This window comes from Aspergillus lentulus (genome assembly GCF_001445615.1).
Source record: "Aspergillus lentulus DNA, contig: Alt04, strain: IFM 54703, whole genome shotgun sequence".
NCBI lineage: Eukaryota > Fungi > Ascomycota > Eurotiomycetes > Eurotiales > Aspergillaceae > Aspergillus > Aspergillus lentulus.
Window position 1 is genome coordinate 2,163,676 of NW_028322122.1, and position 13,477 is coordinate 2,177,152.

Consider the following 13,477-nt stretch of genomic DNA (forward strand, 5'->3'; position numbering starts at 1 on the left):
GAAGAGCTGTATGAATCTCCGATGACGAAAGCCACGGCTGACCGCCAGGAAATGTTCCTGACTGCTGTCATGTCAGCTCTGTCAGCATCGGTCGATCGAGCTTACTTTTTTTCTTCTGCTTATTATGATGGAAGTGACTGTTGACTGCAGACTTCCATCTCTTCAAAATATCCGTTGATGTCTTCCATCAACGCACCATGAGATACTGCATGTCTTGATGTTGCTGTCCTCTGTGTCCTTCATCCGAATGGCGTCGCGAATGACGTGCGCTTCCCGTTTGATGCGGCCGAAGCCCATCGTGTCTCGTGCCCATCCACGCTTACCTGCAACCTTACTACAACCTCCTCCTCGTCGTTTCGTTCATCCAGGGGAATTCAAACCATTTGTGCCCCCTTCTCCGAGTTCACTAGGCAAACCCATTCCCGCGAAAACCTATACACGCACTCGCAAATGGCTCCGCCGTCTCGCCTACCTCTCCATAGCCACCGGAGTGATCTACGCCATCGACACTCAGTTCTACGCATCCTCACTGACGCGGACCGCTCGGACGTTCTCGCTCGGTCTCCTCGTCGCATTAGACTACAAAATCAACTTCCGTCCGAACCCACCGTTCGCTGAATCCATCACAGCCCTGCACGCCCGCAACGCGGAACGACTGTTCGATCTGCTCCGGCATAATGGCGGGCTGTATCTGAAAATCGGGCAGGCGATTGCCATGCAGTCTGCCATCCTGCCCCCGGAGTTTCAGAAGATGTTTGCCCGGATGTTTGACGATGCGCCGCAGAATGACTGGAAGGACGTGGAGAAGGTGATCCGGGAGGATTTTGGGAAGTCGGCCGAGGAGGTTTTTGGAGTATCTTTCACAGGGGATCCGACTAAGGGCGTGTTGGAGCGCAGGGCTAGAGCGAGCGCGAGTGTCGCGCAGGTCCACTGGGCGCGATTAGCAGATGGGCGAGAGATTGCCATTAAGATTCAGAAAAGGGAGATTGCTCAGCAGATCAAATGGGATCTGTGGGCTTTCAAGTAAGTTCATCGCAATAACCTTCGGGGACGGTGCTAACGAGACCAGAGTGGTCACTTGGGTCTATTCCCGCACGTTCGATATCCCCTTCTACAGTTTGGTACCATACATAAGCGAGCGACTGTTCCTAGAGACGGACTTTGAGAATGAAGCGACCAATTCGGAAACCATGGCTAAGCTGGTGGCCGGCGAGTCGCGTCTGCGAGACCGCGTCTACATTCCCAAAGTCTACCGCGAGCTCAGCTCGAAGCGTGTCATGACCGCTGAGTGGATCGAAGGAATCCGGTTATGGGACAGAGAGTCCATCACACGTCCGTGGCTCGGTGGTTGGCGGGAAGGCAGCCCCGGATGCCAGGGAACGCCGTTGGATGCTCCCAAGACCGAAGATCCGGTGGCCAAGGTTGCGAGGAACCCCAACCTGGCCCACATCAAACCGGAGCGCAACCACTGGCGCGGCTGGAACGGCAAAGGCGGCCTAGGTCTGTCGCTGAAGGACGTGATGACGACCATGGTCGACCTCTTCTCCGCCCAGATGTTCCTTTGGGGCTGGGTGCACTGCGATCCGCATCCAGGTAACATCTTCATCCGGCGTAAGCCCTCGGGCCAGGCGGAGCTGGTCCTCATCGACCATGGCCTCTACATCCACATGGACCCCAACTTCCGTCACCAGTACGCACGCTTCTGGAAGGCCCTGCTGGCCTTCGACAACCGCACCCTCAGCGAGATCGCCGAGGGCTGGGGCATCCGCAACTCGGACATGTTCGCCTCCTTCACGATGATGCGCCCCTACCGCGGCGGCGACCTCTCCACGCGCCAACACCTGGAAGGGCTAAGCAAGGTCGAGCGTGCCCAGCTCCACTACGAGATGCAACAGGCCGCCCGCAAGGCCATCCGCGAGATCCTTGCGGACGAGCACAAATGGCCCCAGGAACTCATCTTCATCGGTCGCAACCTGCGCATCGTCCAGGGGAACAACCAGTTCCTCGGCTCGCCGGTCAACCGCGTCAAGATCACGGGCATGTGGGCGTCCCGCGCGCTCGTCGAGTCGCCCGATCTCCCCTGGTCCGAGAAATTCGCGAACCTCGGCCGCCATCTCCTCTTCCGCGTCGTGCTGTTCACCAGCGACGTCTTCTTCTACTTTACCAAGGTGCGGCAGTTCCTGCATATGGGAGGCGGCATGGAGGACGATATCGAGAAGCAGATGAAGGATATGGCCAAGGATATGGGGGTGGATTTGAACCAGAGCATTTTCGAGGGCTAGATTTCTGTGATGAGATTCTCTCCCCTCCTTTCGGTTGTACTATACGATTAGATGAACATGAACATACATGATAGAGCTTGAAAGTCACTTTTTTCCTATTTGTAGACAACGCGCTGTACCAAGATCCGCATCATAAATCATACCATACCGGCCATAAAACTCCCGCCAAATCCAACCCGTAATCATCGTCATCACTCATAAGCACAAAAGGGTATCTATTTAGTATTCCCACCCCGAGAACCCCAACGGCTTCCATTCCTGTCCCGGATACGCCGTACTCGACATGGTGATCTCCTCTCCCGAGTCGTCATCCCACTGCACCGGCAATTCCACCGGTGCATCCTCGGGATTGATCGCCCTCGCCTCGCCGCGGTGCGGATGGTGGTGGCTCTGCCCTTGTCCTTCCCCTTGCTGGCGACTTCGGTCCTCGTTTTGCCCCTCCGCTGTCTTCTCATCCCCAACAGGCTGCTGCGGCTGCCCGTGCACCTCCGAGTCCTCCTCGTAGGTCGGCAGCCGCGACGACTGCAGGAGCCGCTGCGTGGTACTCTCCAGCCAACTTCCCTCCCCCTCGCGCGCGGTGGCGGTGGCGCGCTCCTCGTCCGAGTCGCTCGGCAGCGTGAGTTTCCAGGGGAGTTCCTGGTCGCCGATGCGGCTGGTGCGTGGGTTGCTGCGGAAGGTCCCTAGGTTGTTGGCTGGGTCGGTGGTGTCGGTGCTTGGGTAGCTGCGTTCTTCCGGGCGTGGGGGGAAGGTCTTGGGGCTGCGGGAGCGGATGTGGAGGTCTTGGGTGTAGGCGCGGTCGACGCTGCGGCCGCGGGAGGGCGGGGTGCGGGGGATAGCTTGGGGGATGGGGGAGGTGAGGTGCGGCGGTGGAGAGAATTGCGGAGAGAGCTGCGGAGAGAGCTGCGGAGAGAGTTGGGGATGATGGGGGCTTGGTGGTAGGGTCATATGTTGTTGTTGTTGTTGGTGGTGGTGGAGTTGGAGGTGCGGAGGAGGAGCAGGTGGTGGTGGTGATTGTGGGGAGACCCTGCCGCTGTATGAAAAGGAGCCTGCGGGTGACGGCAGTCTGTCTGGTGGAGCGAGCCGGCTGTCAGGTTGGTGGGATAGAGATGCTGGTGCTGCCGCTGCTAACTGCTGGCTGCTCTTGGAGGCCCGGGGCGAGCGCCGGAAGCGAGAGAATGACTCGGGCGCAAAGTATCCCTCCGGCGGTGGATCCTGTCCCTCGAACGATGTCTGACTCTCCACGTTTGATCGGCGCCGACTACGACCTGTCCGGTCGTCTGAATAGAAGCGTGTATGGCCTGGTGCTGGATGCGACGACACCGGTCGAAGCCATTCCATTGTCTGCGCAACAGACGACTCGGGAGCACGTCCATGCGCCTGACTGTTATTTTGCTGTTGCTGTTGCTGTTGAGAACGACCAAACCAAGCCTAGTTGAGATATCAGCTTGATACAGTCAACCGACGAATACGGGTCAAACTTACACCCAGCCTATCAAAGGCTCTGCGACGCGACCGGTCAGTTTTGGGCGAAGGCTCATCAGAAAACGAGGGACTCCGATTCCGTCTGAATAATCTAAACTTCTCCATGGGCGGCTTGCTCTTGGGAGAAGCTAGCTTCCGTGGAGGCGATCCTCTTGCAGCCAGGTCAGCGTCAAAGAGGTCATCCTGCGAGACCTGTGCATTTGAATCTGTCCGCGGGCTGCTTGAGCCAGCGACAGAGCCGGATTCATAAGTAAAAGCAGGGTTCGCAGACGAACCGCTGACACCCCTGGAATGAGTGAAAATTTCAGCCTCAACACGGCTCTTCCGAGCATGCCAACGGCTGAGGCCAGGACTCTGAGTGGTAGCCGTGCCAGCAACACTAGGAACAGGCGTCTGATTCGCGGGACTCAGCATGTCGCTGGGATTAAGATTTCCGGGTTGACCGACGCCAATAAGATTAAGACTAATCTCTGCTCTTGCACTTGCAGAATGGGACGGCCGTGCTGGGGACTCGGTCAGCTCGTATTCGGAGTAAGTGTTCATGGCGAGGTGCTTATAGGGACATCATGAATAAAGATATAAGAGAAGAGTCAAACTCAAACTCAACTTACCCAGTCCCAGCCTGGATGATGGCTGCAGGGCCGAATACGCCTCCAGTGTGCCCAGCGAGGAGATGGAGGGAACGCTTATGCGACGGAGAGGAGGTGGAACAGGGAGCCTTGTACTAGTTGCGAGGTCGACAGGGGATTGCTCTAAGCCCCGCCAGACACGGTCCAGAAGATGAGCGCCCGGAGGTGGCGGTGCTTCTGCGTCTTCTGCACCACCAGGACTCATCTTTCCATCGTCAATTGCATTTTTACTGGTGATCTTGTCGCTCAGGCCGGAATAAAATGCAGCATTCTGGTATGGGCCCGTCAACAATTCACCTCGTTCCTGTGGCTTGGCGTTTGCTTGTGTAAGGCCAGCCTCTTGCCCACAGTTCGAGTCCACGCAATAGCCTGTCGCTAGAGTCGCTACGGTTGCATCGACAGGGAATCGGCGCTTATCGTCGCTTTCTAGAGGCTTTCGATAGATCTTTGTCATCGCCGCCACTGTTTTTCTTCTCAAAATGCTTGGTAGTTGAGCTTTTGACGCAGGAGAGCTCGACAGCGCCTTGGAATGCGAGCGTCGTATCATCTCACTGGGCAATGGCTTTCTAAGTATACGTCCCTGTGTATTCAGTTGGCGATGTAAATATGCTATATTGATTTCATCAGCACTTCGTCGTCTACTTTCACTTGCCGCTGCATGTTGTGGCTCTACATCCCAGGGTAGTTGCGTCGACTCGGTCAAGCCTCCTGTCCGTCTGATGATGGGCAAACTTGCAAACTGCACAGTATTCCGCTTGAGAGCCGTGCTCTCAGCCTCAGACTGGTCTATGGCAGATTGAAAGTCTGAAAGCTGGATTTCTCTGCGATAACCGCGCACCCGGTGGAATCCCTACTGATCAACACGCAATTAGAGGTGACAGACAAATCATCGGGCGATAGATTTGACAATAGTTGGGAAAGCATTAATCATGTCCATTCTGATTTGGACTGCATATGTTCATTACACCATGGTATCAAAGAATAGAATAAGCAAGACAGGACCAGAGAGAAAGAACACAGATGCAGCGAGGGAGCATCATATATAGACCACAACCTCCGCTCTCACGTGCTTATAAATAAAATGCATGACCACCAAACCGAAACCAAGAAATTAAGCATCTACCTTTTCTGCCTCTCCTCTTTTCAGCTTATTTCTGCCCTTGGCGAAGAGACCCTTGGCGGCCTCGCCTGCTCGGCCGCCCAGGGCTCCCGCCGTATGTAACAGGTCCTTTCCGCGCTGCTCAACCTGTTGTTTATTCATGATCGAACCAAGCGGCGCAGATGGGCGTCGTGCGTGGCCCGGTCCAGACGGAGGACCATCTTGGTTCGATGAGGTGAAGTGTCCAAGAGACGACAGCTTCGGGAATTTCCCTTTGGGTGCGACGGCTTTAGGCTCGACAGAGGGAGCCTTCATGCTTTGCTCCACAACATCCATGTGCTCCGGATGGGCACGGACCACCACCTGTAACCAATTCTTCAACCCAGTATCGATTGTCGAGAACTGGTCCCGTGTACGGTCGAAAGCTCGCACTCGCTCCTCGGAGGATTGTATCCCCATAATGTCCCGGAAGCCCAACAATGTCGGCTCAACCATGGGAGGCATCTTGGGCTCAGGCAATGGGGATCTCTCCTCTAAACTTTGACGATTGATGACTTCAGGCAGGTAGCTTTCATTTGAGTCGCTGCTATTTTCCATGGCAGTAGGAGTGACTAGGGTGAGTTTAGGCTTCTCAGGCGTCTGTTGGACGTCAGCTTCGTGACCTCTGTCCGTTGCCATCTCCGACTCGTTGGGGACAGCCTCTGGCGCTAGCTCAGTCGCATCGTTGGCCACAGGGAATTGTCCTGGAATCGGGATAGCCGACGGTGAAGCCGCCTGCAAGTCCGCTGGAGGTACCTCCTCCTCCTCTGATGATGATTCCCACGAGAACCGTCGTTTCAACTTAGGTTCTGAAGTGGGCTGAGCAGGAGCAGTGGGCACCGGAGCACTCATAGGCGAACTGGTGTACAGATCCTGCTGCGAGGAATTCTGAGAAGCACCGTAGACAGGGGCTGGCGGTCTTAGATCCTGAGGGCTTGATTCGACTTGCTCGCTCCAATATTTTTCGTATTCACTGGGTATTAGGCTGTCTGGCCGACTGGTCTCTGTGTCTTGTCGAGCAGTCTGCGGCCTGTTAGGAGTTTGCTGCTCTGTTTCCGCTGAGGGCGTGGTTTCCCGGCTCAAGGAGCGAATTATCTCCTTTCTCAACCGATCGCTCTCGGTGTCCTGCGGGGAAGTTTCTGCACTATTTGAAGGGATAATCACTGGAATTTCTTCATGGCTTTTGATGTGGGAGTCGGCAGCTGGGTTGGCGCCAAAGTTGAGGGGCGCTGGTAGATCCCTGTCGGAACCAGTTTGAGGCAGGAGCACAGAGGCTCTATGTGGCAGCGGCTGTTGAAACGAAGAGGAACTGTCTCGCGGGGAGTCTGCAGGCGTCTCCGATGACATCTCTGCCAGCACGGAGGGAGGAGTTGCCTCGGCGCTGTTATTGATGATCGGTTTCCTCGAAGGGCTGTTACCCGGGCTGGGAAGGCTAAGATCTCGCCGATGACCAGGCTTAAATACCATAGCCTGATCGTTGGTATCTTTCGGTGTGGAGATTTCACCAGGCTCCTCCACGATTGTTGGCGTCTTTTCTTCGTTCGGACCGTGAGTACTTATGATGGGACTAATGACCGACGTGCTGTCACTATTGGATCGTGCAACGCTGTCAACAGTTGTGCTTGGAGTGTCGGGAACGTCGAATGCTTGGTGCACAACTGAACGGAACCCGAGCGACGGGTTGTGCTGCAGCTGATGGGTTTGTTGAGAATCAGAGCTCTGCTCTTTCTGCACGCTTGAATCCGAAGCCAAAAAGTCAGCATCGAAGCCAGAAATTCCCCTGACATCGGGGAGCTCAAGGCTTGCGGCACCAGGCGCGGTTCTTGGAGTGGCACTTGGGTCGTCAACCTTGCCGTGACCGACATTAGATCCCGGACCTAGATGAAGTTCCTGATCCGCGGTTGCAGGCGGCTGAGATGTAGACATAGGTTCAGTGTGGGAACGGCCCGGACCGGAGGGCAACCGAGGGGTATCTGGCGACTGTTGGCGTCTCTCTTGCATGCGTTTGTAGATGTCGGCAGGTCGCACGAAAGGCAGAGGCTTGTTCGAGGGAGCACTGCCCGCAGGGCCCTCGACAGCATTGCGGTCCGCCGACCGACTGCGACTTCCAGCAGGTCCTACACCGAGCGTTGCCACCTGATCCATTGAGCGTGATCGATCCATGCTGGGTAGCGGGGGTCTTAACGGATCCCGAGGAGCTACTCTGGATAGATCGTTGGTGCTCTGGCTGAAGCTTGCCGGCTGGGGCATCGGTAGCGGCTCATCGTCGTATTCCTCGTAGTCATCGTCACCCCAGTCATTCCCATCGTATGAATACTTCTTCGCCTCGACCCAACGCTTGGTCTTTGCGCGGTTAACATTTGTTTTGAACGAAATGGGGGTTCCGCCGCGGGCTTGTGGTGCCACTGGAGTACTGGTACTGGGAGATGAGCTGTATGTCCGGACAGCATCAGTCAGCTGAGCCCAATATATACCGTCTTAAGTGAACTTACAGCGTCTCATACTCCGGTTCGTAGGGAACTTGAAGTGGACGAGCCATTGCTACACGCACGGGAGGGAAATGGAGAGTTGGGCAGCATCAACAAAGTGAGACTAAAGATTGCGCAATAGCAAATCAACATAGAAGGCACATCTGACAGGATGTCCAGAGGATGTCCAGATAATGAAGGGTTTTCCTTCGAGATCAAGACAGGTTGTGCTGGACCGTGGATCGAGTTCGACGGAGTCTACCTAGAGAGGAAGTGCGGTATGTTTCACAAGATGACGTGGGTACGATCGGACTGCGACAGCACCTGATGCTCAGCCTCGGCGATGTGTTAATGTTGGGTGAAGGGGTATATCAAAAACAGCGAGTTGTGAAAGTTAATTTTGCCGATCAGCTTCCTGAGAACTTGAGTCTCCCCCTCAGCGACAGTCGATAGTTGTTGTTTTTCCCTTTCTGCCGGTCATGATAGAGAGATACCCCTGGTACTTAAAATAAACTGCGGCCTGATGCGGCCTGGGGAACAAGTGTGTGGCTGTAGTGGCTGTGCCAGTGGCACCCTTGTCACGTGGAGAATTGGTACACTTTCCCCCATCCGGAATGACACGAATCCGCCCCCATAGAGAGTGACAGAGGACGGGCGTCTTTCTTGGCCAGATCAATACTCCTGTTCATGGACTTCTGAACTTTGACGATATGAAACTCCCTAGACTTTCCTAATCCAATACTATTCCAACCTCACTCGATGTTTACTTGTTTACTGCCCCTATTTGACTAACGCCGGATACGCCTCAACCATTGCCTTCTCCTTATCGATTAGCCCGACCTCTACTACGGAGTACATCCTAGATTATTTCTCAACTTCAAGCCGCCTTGACACGTATATTGTAGCGGCGACTAGAACCCCGCGATCTCGAAAATGGTCGGCCCCTCCATCCAGGATCGCACGGGCGAATTTCAGGCCATCCTCGGACAAGCCCAGAAACGCCTCGCGACTTCCAAAGTCGGCTCACAACGTCAAGCACTGCTTTCGGATTCGCAACGGAGACAGGCGCACGCCGACACAGATGGACAAGGACAAAGCAAACGCCGGTCGGACTTTGCTAGGAGAGCCGCGGAGATTGGACGAGGTATTACAGCGACAACCGCGAAGTTACAACGGTTGGCTGAATGTGAGTAGTTGGTTCCCGATGGGATTCTTTCATCTGCTGATCTCAACGTAGTGGCGAAGCGCAAGACGCTCTTCGATGACAGACCTGTCGAGATTTCGGAGTTGACCTACGTCATCAAACAGGACCTGGCGTCGCTGAACCAGCAAATTGCTTCGCTGCAAGCACTTACATTATCGCAACATCCAAAGACGAATCGATCAAAAGCGGATCAAGAAGGAGAGCACAATGACAATGTAAGTGGACTCCGAGTGGCCGGCTTGCGCAACGCTAATGCAACCTAGGTCGTGGTTATGCTCCAAGGAAAGCTGGCGGATGTCGGTGCGAACTTTAAAGAAGTCCTCGAGGTCCGAACGAAGAATATTCAAGCGTCGCGATCTCGGACAGAGAACTTTGTCTCTTCGGTATCGTCCAAGTCGCAGGTCTTGGATCCGCAACGGTCGGACTCTCCACTGTACAACCCCTCGGGACGGAGGACGCCACAACCAGGTTTCCAAGGAGGTTCTTCGGATCTATTGACGCTCGATCCCTCGAATCCCTCGCCACTTGGACGTCCATCGTTCCAGACAGATCAGCAGTTACTGGTGATGGAGGAGGCGCAGACAAACAACACGTACATTCAGGCCAGAGGCGAAGCCATTGATGCCATCGAACGCACCATCAATGAACTCGGAGGGATCTTCGGCCAACTGGCTCAGATGGTCAGTGAGCAGTCAGAGATGATTCAACGGATTGACGCCAACACCGAAGACGTGGTGGACAATGTTGAAGGCGCTCAGCGCGAGCTAATGAAGTACTGGAACCGCGTATCCGGTAACCGATGGCTGATCGCCAAGATGTTTGGTATCCTTATGGTGCGTTTCTTCCTTCTTGATGCCATTGCAGAAGCTAACGAGACAATTGCAGATTTTCTTCCTTCTCTGGGTTTTGATAGCCGGATAGATATACCCCTTATTCTTTTCTAATGTATTATTATGGGCCCTGGCCTGTTGCTTGACACATCGTACCCGCGCTCGGACGAATGTTGCATATCTTTCTTCACTTGAACATGAAGCTATTTCTATTTAAAGTGCCCTGGCTAGATTTTCCTATGATCGCTTATTATGAGCCGATGTCAATATTTTATTGCTAGTTTACAAATACTCAGTCGATATGAGTGTTGACATGTACGTATAGTCCTCCATTGCTGCATATCCACTGCTGTCATACATCGATAGAAGTACAGTTGTTGCAACATCAGTCAAAGCTTGCCTTGTTCTACTCTAGATCTCAATACTGGTCATCACAGAACTCACAATGTAACTTTATATACGACCCATGGAGAATGTGAACTGGATCCTCACGGCGATGCGTAATCACACCTCGTCGATACATCTCCTTCTCAGCTGCCTCAAACCATACCTGCCTTAGCTCAGGAGGAGCGACCAGCGCCTGCTCGTCAGCGGCAGCGGCCGTTTGGTCACCACCCACGGACACTAGGTACTCATCCCAGTCCGTCCGCATCCGCAGCAGGAACTCCCTCCGTTTCGTCCAGGTGGATGATACATCCCTGGTATGTGCGTGCTGAGCGCGCGTGTGAGGATGGCTTTGTACGTTCTTGGAGCGCGCGTGCTGCGCTTCTGCGGATTGGTCGTCTGCCGCCGCGATGAAAAAATCTAGGATCCTTTCGAGGGTGGATGTCGTGAGGAGAATACTGACCCAGCTTCCGGTTGAGGAGGGTGGGAATTCCGGCCTCATCATGTGGCGCACAGAGGAGCAGAGGAGGTGCATACAGTGGTGGGTGGATAGGAGGACCTCGGTCGTCGTGAATGGGGGCCGTTGGAGGATGGACTGTTGATCTTCGAGCGAATGGTGCAGATCAAGGGGCTTCCCCTTCCCGGTTTCCCTTGCTGCATCACGGGCATCTGCGTAGGTCTCAAGGAAGAATGCAAGGTATGCCCTGGAAATGTTAAAATTGTGTAAAGGCTGGCAATGGGTCAAGTAGGCAGACGTACAAGGGACACAATAAGCGAGATTGAAGCACGCCCACAGCTCTGCTGTGGACTACTTCCTTTTCGGTCTTGCAGGATGACCAAAGAGGCTGAGCGTCAGGATCATGCTGCAAATGATGCTGAACCGCGTAATCGGCTAGGTAGTACGATAGCCTGATGCAAGTCGTCCAGCAGCGGGTTAGGTCGGCGAGATAGCCAAAGGAATATTGGGGGAATTCGTCGTGGGACCGGCTAGCAGTGTACTGCGGCGGTTGGGGTGGGAAAAGATCAGAGATGAATGCCAGGTCATCTCCTGGAGAGCAGTCGCTGCTTTGCAGATATTGGCCCGTTCGATGACGAAGATATTCGCGAGATATCGCATACTCTTCTTGGTGGATTCGTCGATACAGCACCCGACAGGACAGCATCAAAGAATAGATATCTGTCAGTGAGCAGTGTACTAGTATCTGAGTAAGGACATTGACTGGTATTTCCTCCCAGACTGAGTTCCTCTGTTTGGGGGAGTTGCTAAGAATCTTTATCAGCTGTATGCACTCTAGCTGATGCGACACTGAACTTACACGGTGGATCTTCCTCTTGACGAATGGGAATGTCTTCTTTTATGCAAAGCATGGCGAACACGATCTAGAACAGGGTGGCTCATGCTCGTTCACTCCATTGAAAGATCTAGCCGACTTTGTTTGTCATTTGTTGTCGGGGATTGTTGCGGTTTAGGGATTGTTTGAGACAGACCGGCTATGCTTCAAACCAACCGAAGGCTAGGTCCCAACGCACTGAATGAGAAAATAATGAAACAATTGCGCATTGCCGTGGGTCTGGCCCCAAATCAGGTTTATGTCTTGGCTAATCTTGTTGATCGTGTAGTCCCACCAACCCGCTGTCAGATCATACTCAAATAGTCAGCTCGGTGGATCAACTATGGATCGATAATTCTAACACTTTCTTATTAAACCCTCGAATCACGCCAGACGACATCCACCTTCCGATCCAACAGTTCTATGCCTCCAACGTAATCATATCCTCCAAAGATCCAATCTTCATGCTCCAATTTTCAGTCACTGTCACTCCCAAAGTGCCCAAGAACCTCAAGGTCGATATATTCGTCCATCGGCGAAAGACCTCTGATCTCTTCTACACCAGCTCTGAGAGCACCCATCACGACACTAATCCAATGCCTTGCTGAATTCTTTGCCGCTACGGGGTCATTGCGAACATCGGTCTCCCTGAAGTATTCAATGTCCATGACGCACCTAGCATTGTTAGCTATGCGTCGAGCAAGTCGTGTCAGAGGAAAGGCATACACTCTCCTCTTCTCCGGATCAAACTTGAGAAACGAAACGCCAACATAATCGAGCCCGTGCTTGTTGAATTTACTATCAAATGAACTTGTCAGACTGTCTCAAGCAGCCAGAAGATCGACCACACTTACACAGTCATATCAAGCAGCTGTTTCTCGATGCGCGGAAGTTCATCAGCATTTAGGAATTGAGGTGCGTCGGCCAGACTGAAGGTCGGGAAGTGTTCCAGGACAAGAATCCAAAGGTATCCACCGGGGTTCTCAAAGGTCAGATCCTGATGCATCTCCCTCTTGCCGTAGAACTTGGGAGTATAGCCCGTGCCTGTCAGGGTTCTCCAGATCTCGCATTCATTGCGGAAAAGCTCAGCGGCATTGTTTTTCATAGTTCGCTTGCCTCTCTCTTCTTCTCTCATGAATGGGTCTGCCCTATGTTGATGAAGTTAGCGACGAGACATCCATGAGTCAGGGGACTGAAGGCATACTCCAAGAAGAACTTGACGACGACAGGATCCTTGGTCTCGCATTCCTCTGCTTCGAACATGGCCCTGCGCTGGTGGTTATCGCTATTGTAACGCTCCCAGAGGATTTTCTTCAAACGATAGAGACGCCCTGCGATTGGGAAAGTAGCTTTTTCGAATTTCCTCATGACGCTTCCAGCAGGGAAGTCTTTATTGGCGTCTTCGCAATGGCACTCACCCTCCATTTTGAGACTGACAATCTGGACTGAGCTGGGGAGGAGGCATGAAAGAAAGCTGGAGAGTGATATGAGCTTTATACTACTCAACGTGCATACAAAACATGAGTGAATGGGATAGAAAGTAGCGTGGTCTACGCGAGACGCGTATACAGTCTCCAGCTCTGGCGTTGGACGCGTGATAGAAAGCACTGAGTGAATCATTCATAAGTGTATATCCCTCAAGCCTAGACAACTCGCCTCTTCTAACCCCCAAATTCCAATATCAACATTGAAGCACCCTCTAAACATCAAATCCATACAAAGTTCCATA

The 13,477-nt window shown here is 53.5% G+C and overlaps 5 protein-coding genes across 5 annotated transcripts; 2 read left to right on the forward strand and 3 right to left on the reverse strand.

The window, feature by feature from the left end:
* Positions 1-217: 217 nt before the first annotated feature.
* Positions 218-2,282, forward strand: ALT_2003 (ABC1 kinase family protein; the record flags this gene model as incomplete). Its single annotated transcript, XM_033557985.2, has 2 exons — positions 218-1,023; positions 1,070-2,282. 2 exons carry the CDS (start codon positions 218-220, stop codon positions 2,280-2,282), a joined length of 2,019 nt encoding a protein of 672 aa, XP_033413876.2.
* Positions 2,283-2,501: 219 nt separating this feature from the next.
* Positions 2,502-8,070, reverse strand: ALT_2004 (uncharacterized protein; the record flags this gene model as incomplete). Its single annotated transcript, XM_033557984.2, has 5 exons — positions 2,502-3,710; positions 3,765-4,267; positions 4,376-5,243; positions 5,517-7,962; positions 8,024-8,070. 5 exons carry the CDS (start codon positions 8,068-8,070, stop codon positions 2,502-2,504), a joined length of 5,073 nt encoding a protein of 1,690 aa, XP_033413875.2.
* Positions 8,071-8,932: 862 nt separating this feature from the next.
* Positions 8,933-10,124, forward strand: ALT_2005 (t-SNARE syntaxin; the record flags this gene model as incomplete). Its single annotated transcript, XM_033557983.2, has 4 exons — positions 8,933-9,185; positions 9,237-9,418; positions 9,467-10,036; positions 10,089-10,124. The coding sequence occupies 4 exons, from the start codon at positions 8,933-8,935 to the stop codon at positions 10,122-10,124; spliced, it is 1,041 nt and encodes a 346-aa protein (XP_033413874.2).
* Positions 10,125-10,451: 327 nt separating this feature from the next.
* On the reverse strand, positions 10,452-11,785 carry ALT_2006 (uncharacterized protein; the record flags this gene model as incomplete). Its single annotated transcript, XM_033557982.2, has 3 exons — positions 10,452-11,121; positions 11,177-11,594; positions 11,734-11,785. The coding sequence occupies 3 exons, from the start codon at positions 11,783-11,785 to the stop codon at positions 10,452-10,454; spliced, it is 1,140 nt and encodes a 379-aa protein (XP_033413873.2).
* Positions 11,786-12,224: 439 nt separating this feature from the next.
* Positions 12,225-13,173, reverse strand: ALT_2007 (uncharacterized protein; the record flags this gene model as incomplete). The annotated part of the gene is made up of 5 exons (XM_089599243.1): positions 12,225-12,423; positions 12,475-12,546; positions 12,603-12,896; positions 12,953-13,079; positions 13,167-13,173. 5 exons carry the CDS (start codon positions 13,171-13,173, stop codon positions 12,225-12,227), a joined length of 699 nt encoding a protein of 232 aa, XP_089456389.1.
* Between the last annotated feature and the right edge of the window lie 304 nt (positions 13,174-13,477).